Source organism: Oryzias melastigma, linkage group LG3, assembly GCF_002922805.2.
Source record: "Oryzias melastigma strain HK-1 linkage group LG3, ASM292280v2, whole genome shotgun sequence".
Classification (NCBI taxonomy): domain Eukaryota; kingdom Metazoa; phylum Chordata; class Actinopteri; order Beloniformes; family Adrianichthyidae; genus Oryzias; species Oryzias melastigma.
This window is the reverse complement of record NC_050514.1, coordinates 31,751,912-31,760,651: the sequence shown is the minus strand read 5'-3', so window position 1 is coordinate 31,760,651 and position 8,740 is coordinate 31,751,912. Positions and strand designations below refer to the sequence as shown.

Below are 8,740 nucleotides of genomic sequence, written 5' to 3'. Positions count from 1 at the left end.
TCCAAAATAGAGTGCACTCGAAATTTCCCATGAGTCTTTGCGAAGAACTAGCATGCATCGATGTTCACTATATTAGCGAAAATAGACCATAATGCATTGCGGTTAAACAATTTCGAACAAAAAAATTGTTTAAATGTAATATTTGAATAAACCGTCCACATTGTCATCATCAGAACACAGTGAAATCACAAATAAATGTTGTGAAATATTCGTATTTATTCGATTTTCACTTTGTAAAATGGGTGTCGTCATAACCAGATTATCTTTTAAATTCAGGGCACTAGGTAGTCCCACACTATAAAGTTTTTTTCAGTAGTTAGGGATCAGGGGGGGATTTTGGACACAGCTATAGGCTTTCTCTGAATTCTCACCCTAATCCCTAATAAAAGACTATAAAATGCTTGACTGTATAATGCCCTGGATTTTAAAGGTAATTTGGACACCATGCTCACTACTTGTCTTTCCTTTTTTTTTAAAACAATATGATTTCATGAACATTACGACATTTTTTAATTTTTTTATTTTACTGTGTTCTGATAATGAAAATCTAGATGGTTTATTAAAAAAAAGACATTTACACAAGATTTTTATTTTTTTTTTGATAAAAATTGTTCAACTGCAATGCATTGTGGTCTGTATTTCCTTTTGTACTGAACATCGATGGACACTGGTTTCTCTTATAGGCTTCTGGGATATTTGTAGTGCGCTCGATTTTGGAATTGTCGATTCGGACCACACTAGAAGCCCTCTGTTTGGAGGGCTAAATGTAAGGGTAGGGAGAAGCTGTAGGGGTTAGAATTCAGATTTGTCACACCTGGGCTAACCTTAAGAAGCAGCCGTGTCTTAAGATGACCCTCAATGGACCTGGACAACCCTAAGACCCGCAGAACTTACACGGGTCAACCGTGTGACAAACTGGTATTTCAAACATGACTTCTTGGTCCTAATTTTTAGCTTGTTAGTGTGAATACTCCACAGGAGATGTGGACAAGTTTATGTATTTGAAAAAGACTGATGGAGTAGTGACCTTAGGTCTTAGGTTCAGAGTGTGCAGAACCAGCTGTGTGTCACTCAAATGTAGAAGAGCCTCGTGTTGTTGTATAAAAGGACATTACCCCAAGGACATGCGGTGTGACTTAGTCAAAGTGTGAACAATGAGCTGCGTGGGTGGTGGGATGAATAACAGAACAGGCCATGTCCTGCTAACACCATTCAGTGCAAGGAAGGGGGTGAACAGAATAGTTAGCATGATGTCATAAATCTAAAATCATCATTTCACTTCACTGTTTTTCTAAGACATGCCAGAAAACAGTTTTCATCCCCAAAATTAAAAAAAAAACAAAAGAAATGTCCTCGTCCCGCTCACAAATTAGAGTTCTGTTGGTAAACTTCACCCTCCTGCAATCCTAAAATTATTTTTGCTCCATTGTGGCAAGGTTAAATCGTATTGATCTGGGGAGGCAGGGAAGGTGCAGACCCGGGAAGAAGTTCTTTGCTGTTGGAGTTTTAAGCCTTTTATCTGTTTGCCCCCAGGCCTGTCGAGGGATGTTAGCGGGATGCTGAGCTTTCACCCCTGCAGCCACCGCTGAACTTTCATGTCTGTAAATGGCCTGTGCGTACATACCGATTCCACGCGAACGCTCGACTGAGACTGAAGAATGGCGCAGCAGGGTTGGGGGTTTTACTCGTGTGGGGCGTTAACGCGGCAGAGCCAAGAATCTGTTTGTGGCCGCGTGTAAACTCGACTTCCCTGCTTAGAAATTTAGACACAGCGAGTTAAGCTCCATTGTTTATGGAGAACATGAAAGGAGCGTCATTTGTCATGCGAGCCTCACTCGTGTGCTCCCACTGATCCCCTGGATCTCTCTATAATCAGACGCTGGTGCACAACAGCGCCACCACGCAATTATATTAGTGATCTAATCTCCCTGGATTATTCAGTCCAAGCATCGAGTTCGTTTATTGAATTAATGATTTGATCCAGAAAAAAACGTGTATTCTGATTCTGTGCTCAGGATATTATACGATCCAAAGGAAAGAGCAGGCTGCATTGATGTTTTATTTGATTTTATAATTGATATGGAAAATTGTTGTAATTAAACCAAGCTGGGATAATTAAAAAAGCTGTTTACCACAGTGTTTTCCTTAAAGTGAATGTGGTATAATAATTAAATTTACCAGGAACACTGAAATAAAGAAAAAAAGAAAAACACATCTCCCTTCTTTCCTTTTTTGTTTGTCTTCTGTGAGGACTCTGGAAGAAAAGTAATGAGTCATTTATTGGAATTGGAGCAATCAAAACACAGAAATACTAAAAAAAAAGGAAATATTCCCCATGTCAAACTTAGTATGAATAGTCATGATTTAATTAAAAAGTAAAAGAGAATACACATTCAAATACAGTAAATAATGTCCATATAATTACTCTTAATCATAAATAGACATATACAGGAATATACATGCAGTACATAACACAATTAATTCAATTGAATGCTAAGTTTGCCTAATAGAGTTGAATTAATTTCATGAAAGAGAGTGGGAAGAAGCAAGTTTGCATTACTATGTGCAGATGACATGAAAAGTGGGAGTTTTTCTCAATGAATTTCATGTTCGCGACTTTGCTCTACAAACATAAAAGTGCAGAGGTGTGATCAAACATTTACATTTAGGATCATTTTGCAGAAAAATACCTTGACACCTGAGAAAAAGTATTCTTTTTTCCCATTTATCCGTTTCCATAAGTCAGACACTTCAATAATTTAGATAATCATAAAAGCAAATCAAATAAGCTCAAATTAAGATGTTACATAAAATGTAAATTGTGTTAATGTTTCGTTAAATGTATATATATATATATTTTTTTCTTTTTTAAAATGACTTGATGGATCAAGACTTGATCACTTTTGTAGAACTAATAACATAAATCCTGCACAGGTCACATGTAAAAAACATTTTTTGATGCTTATTTTTGCAAAAAAAAAAATAATTTAAACATAGAAACCAAATTATTAAAGGGCCTATACCATGCTTTTCTCAGATCTTTCAGAGTAGACATATATATAAGTATATAATTACTCTTGGCTCATGAAAGAACAAATTGTTTAAGAAATATTCTTTTTGTGAACTCTTGTCATCCCTGGAAGTAAAACGACACGATCTACGAGGCTCCGCCTTTCGCTCCTTGTGGTCTCCACCCATTTCGTGACGTCATCCTAGAGCTGGTCTCAGCAGCGTGTCTTTGTTTCACCCACACAAACAAACATCCTTTTTTCTTCAAATACTGATGTGCTTATTGATGTGTGAGGTCTGTGATGTTCTTCTGTTAACAGAAACTGGTCTTATGTGGCCCAAATGAGGAATCTGGGAATTTCGCTTGAAATTTTTTGGGGGTATTTTTATTCAAAAATGTGTTGATTAGTTTGTTAGTCTATTTTTTTTTTTTAATTACACCTAAAATATTCATTCTATGTTGGAAAAACAGTTTGTTAAACATTTTTGGGGTTTTCACGGTAAAATGAATCCCATTTTTCCAGAAAAAATGTTCTTTTTTTGCATGATTTTATATCTAGTGTTTGAATACAACATGGAACAATGACAAAATAAAGGTAGTGTAACATAGGAGAGGTTGTACTGATTATAATGATACCAAATAAGCAGCATGTAGTCTTTCAAATTGAAAATACTCAAGTCAATTTATAAGTAGACAAAAACAGAGTTTCAGGCTGTAGGTTCCAGAGAGAGGTTCCATATTATTTCTCAGAATAATGAAAAATATAAATGGGATTCTCAGTAATCTTTTTGTATCCTTTTGACTGCTCAATTTTTTAATTATTTTTTCCCGCATATTTATGATCTTCTAGACTTCATGAAAGTTTCCTATTTGTAGTTGATGTGATGGAGCAACACTTTAACCTTATAGGTGTGTTTAAACTGGAGTCAATGAATGAATTAATAATTTGATTTGTTTTTTATTCTGGACTCAAAGTCCAAATAAAAAGACTATAAAACAAATATAAATTAATGTATAAGTGGTGCAGTACATATACAAAGTAAAATTCTATTGACAAAAGACATACATTTTTTAAACAAGGGGCTGTAGACTGGAGACTGATATTTAGGAATGCTGTGCTTTACATTGGTGAGGGCTAAAATAATATAATTCTTTGAAGCATTTAGATGTTGTATAAAACCATAATAAAATGCCTTAGAGTCTGGAGAGTGAACACCAGCACAAACAACTCACTACTTGGATTTTGGATTCTACGGTTCGTCTTTGGAACATTGTTCTACTGATCAAAATAAATGTCCAATTTTTCAGTTTTAGAATTCCTGCTGTTGTGAGTTCTTAACTTGTTGTGTGATCCAAAATGAAAACCATCACTGGAAAATGTGATGTAGTTAAACTTTTTTTGCCTGTTGTTGTTGTACAGTTTTACTTTAATATTGATAAAGTTTGGGTTCTTAAAAATGGACGTAACTGGGTGAACTGGCTTCACCTGCTCTGGACACTAAATATTTAAACCTCAGTTTGTACTTCTAAGACTTGAAATATTTATGAATATTATGAATATCAAAGCACAGGCTGTACACACTCTTGGTTTTTGTCAGGATTACATCCAGAGGCTTCGTTTCTGTCTGCCCTCCTCTTTATCAGCACAGACGGTTGGATCAGAGGGAGAGAAAAGGAAAGGACGAGGGGAGGGAGGGCGGATGGGGGTGTCAAGTGAGGACGGGGGTGAAGAGTAGAGAGGAATGGAAGGTTAATAATGAGAGTGTTCCAAAGAGCTTCCCGGACCGTGAAGAAGAGGGGTTTGGAGAGGCTTCAGGGGCTTTGGTCTCTCTCCGAGTGCCCTGACACCACGACTGCAGGAGTGTGGAAGTCTAAGCCCCAGGTCACCATCAACATCCCCTCAGCCGCTGCGCCGCCGTACCCCAAGACATCCACCCGCCTGCCCCCTCTGTGTCAGAGCTCTCAGCGCCAGCCCTGTGTGACCTCCTCCTGCATGAGCCCTCTAACTGAATACATTTCTGGGTTTGTTCATTTCTCTCTTTTTGAGCCCTCCCTGCTCCCATAAGCCAGCTCCTGTTCCCTCAAGCGGCAAGGCCCACTTTTGATTTCCCTATAAATCCTGGTTATGGAGCGTAGACTGGACTTGATCCCATTATTCTAGTAGTAGGAAAGTGACCAGTGATGATTCAGAATAAAATGGTAACAGTGCTCCGCTATGCCATTGGAAAAAAGAAAAAAAATCCACTCTTCTCTGCCTTTTAAATATTTATGATGAGCGATCAGTAAAGAAAATGCTGCTCTCCAGTCTGAGGAGAGGGGTTGGAGGGCTGTGGCATCAACACCTGTTCAACCCATTTTATACATTTTGGTCTTTTTATTTTCTCCAACGGGAACTTTTACATGAAGGGGCTGAAATTCTGCATTTCCAGTTGACAAAAATAGTAAAGTAAATGTTCCATTTCTAACACTCAAGACACTTTTATCAGGAAGTGATTGATCTAAATGTGAACGATGATCAAAAAAGAATCAGTTTCTCCTTAATTATTCTAAGCAGCAACCATTTCCTATTTCCTAACATTTACTCTAAAAATGTTCATATTTTAATATTCTGCTTTTGTTATTAAAGCAACACATGGTAATTTTCTTCCTGCAAGATGTTTTTCAAAACCTTTTGTTTGATTTTAATGTAAGCCAGCATCTGATTTAGATGTAAAATTTGTCTTATTTGGAATTAAAAATAAATATGCTTTTAAAGAAAACACTGACCTCAAATTAAGAAATTAAATATCTAATTAATATTTTTGTGTGATTTGTGCTTAACAAAAGTTAATTCAGATATTAAAAAGAATGAGAATAAAAAAAATAGTTTTAGCTGATTACTTAATCGCTGTTTTGTTCTTCTATTGTGGCTCTTCGGCTTTGAAGAAAAATACAAATAATTTAAATAATGTTTTTTTTTTTTAGTTCATTAACTTTTGTCATTTGTGTTTAGATTTTTTAAATATGAGATAACTGATTAAAATGATGGTAAAAGCTTTAATCTGCTATATTCTTCTGCTGCACAAAAGTGCCAAGAATTCAATTGCATAAAATATTGGAAATTACACCAAAGTTAATGAAGAAAAGTCACAATGATTTGAAAAAAAATGTCACTTTTTACTTTTTTTCATTTGTAGTTTAAGCTAATCTGCTGCAACAAGGGGATCTGATTTGATACAGACTGTATTTTATTTTGAAAGGAACATTTATGTTGTCAACAGTAAAATAAGCTGCATTTGTTATGTAGAAAAATATTTTAGAATACAACTTTTGTAAATGTTTAAAGCTACATTATGGTCACAAAAACATAATTATAATATATTTTGTAAACAAAGTGGTTCTCACTGAGTTTTGGTTATTTTTAGCTTCAACCCTTTTATTCTCACTGGTGAGGCTTACACAAAAAGTTATTAACATACTGTAACTTTTAAGTGTTATTATGATCCAACGTCATTCCAGTAAATTTTAAAGGAGAAAAGCGACGGCTCCCGCCGCTTTTCTCCTATAAATTTTACTGGAATGACGTTGGATCGTATTAACGGTTGAAACGTTACAGCAAATCAAAGAACATAAACACCAGGGTTAAAGGGTTGAATGAAGGCCAACTCTGAAACTACAATCATACCATAGAAAACTTGCATTTAAGTGACTATTTTCAATGAAACGTAAACGGAAATGCATTGAAAATTGATGTTTGTCCATCATTACACATATTTTAAAGACATAATTTGGGCTCTATACAAAACTCATCCATTGAAGATGTTGAAATTTGAATTATTTGCGCTAAAATTCCCTTTTCTTAGCTCAGAATCCACTGGAATTGCGTTGTGTGTTATTTTGCTGAAATTTCCCCGGTGTTAAAAGATTCAGTTTTTTAACCAATTCCAACATTTTCTTTTCTTCCAGCCTCTAGACTTTGAGACCAAAAAGGCCTACACGCTAAAGGTGGAAGCGACCAACGTCCTCCCGGAGTACAGCAGCACCGCGCACTTCAAGGACACGGCGACCGTGAAGATCACGGTGGACGACTCCGACGAGCCTCCCGTGTTCTCCAAACCCATGTATTTACTGGAAGTGAACGAGAACGCCCCCATCAACACCGTCGTAGGGACCGTCACCGCCAAGGATCCAGACTCATCGAAGAGCACCGTCAGGTAAATGGAGCCGGCTGTGGATGAATTATCTGGATTTTCCTCACTGAAGTGGCGGGGAAGCTCCTTCGTTTGACATCAAGAAGAATATTCCGGGTTAACAAATGAGCCTTTTCAAACTATAATGACTTCTTTTAATGAAGGAGTTGACACTGTGGCATGCAATTATATCTCTTGGTGTCCCTGACCTTTGGAGAGTGTGGGGGTGTCCTTTAGCTGCAACAAAGAGATTCAGTCACTGCTTTCATATCCACAGATAAATGAAAGAAACCCACCAGATTATGAGCAGCGGACAACATGACTTTTCTTTGCTTTGTCCGACCAGCCCTGCTGTGGTATATACTTTTTTTCTTAGAAATACCACAAGGGCACCTTAAAGATAGATTATACAGGCAATTTTTCTGCCTGCACCTTGGCATTTCATTAATTCTCCTGTGACTTGCTGACCGCATTCCCGGGACAACACTCAACAGGTTGTGTGTAATTGCCTGGCGAGCAGAGTGCAGTCTGGGTTTCAGAGATTGGTTGATGCTCTAGAGCACGACTGGTTCATTCCACCTTTATTTTTCATTTTTTTGCTTATTGCTTTTCTGGTGGCATCCTCGTGTATAGTGATGAGATTGCCAGGAGGAACCGAGCCCTGAAGTTGCACCGTGCGTCTCCTCTCATGTGTAATGACATCTTCTGCTTGCTTTTTCCTTATCTTTCTATATCTTGGAGCGACTGTTTGTCAGCATCTGTTGTTTTTTGTAGTTGTGTTTGAAGTGTATGGAACGGACCATTTTGGTTTGGAAATTTGTTTTTTAATGAGGAACTCTGTCCACAAATATTTTTGAAAACTAGCAAGGTTGGAGCTGTTTTAGAAGTCTATCCAGAAGTTAATCGCAGATTTTGACCAATCGCGACGAGTTATCTTGGATAAAAGAAAACTTTCATATGTTGACGTTGCTGAGAGGGCCGACTCATGCCTGATTTCTGCTAGTCTAGAGGTCTGCAACCTATGGCTCCAGAGCCATGTGTGGCACTTTTAGCTCTACATTGTGGCTCTTTGGCCAAACATAAAATAAGTCAGCAGCTCCCTGCTAACGGCTGCACAACCAAAACTACCTAAAGAAAATAAACAAAGCCCACAAACTAAGACTACCAAGGTCCAACCCCAAAAACCCAGCAGTGTAAAACTGCTGAGGACAAAGAGGGGAAAAAAAAATAAATAAATAAAAAATTTAATAGTATTTTTTAAAGTAGGGATTACTTAATTAGCATTTGTTTAATTTAGATTAGTTAAATTTATAAATTGATGGCTGAAGTGAACATAGATGATAAACTATGTAGGTTTTTACATCCTGTTGACCTGAAGACGTCTTGTTTGTTCAACTCTACCTCCAGAATTAACAGATTTTAAATGCAAAGCAAAACTTTGGTAAAAATATAATCTTTTATGAGAAGCACATATTATCCTATGCTGTGCAACATTGGTTAATAGCTGTCCAGATCTGCACTGACATGATCCTGTTTGGCACAGAGCATTTTATTTTGAAAA

General features: G+C 36.9%; 1 protein-coding gene across 3 annotated transcripts in view; it reads left to right on the top strand.

Annotated features, from left to right (window-relative positions):
* Positions 1-8,740, top strand: part of cdh8 (cadherin 8) — a 150,214-nt gene that overhangs the window by 109,922 nt on the left and 31,552 nt on the right. For all 3 annotated transcript variants that reach the window (XM_024295500.2, XM_024295497.2, XM_024295498.2), the window contains exon 7: positions 6,956-7,203. In XM_024295500.2, coding sequence (XP_024151268.1) covers positions 6,956-7,203 — 248 coding nt within the window. The remainder of the gene's footprint in view (positions 1-6,955; positions 7,204-8,740) is intronic.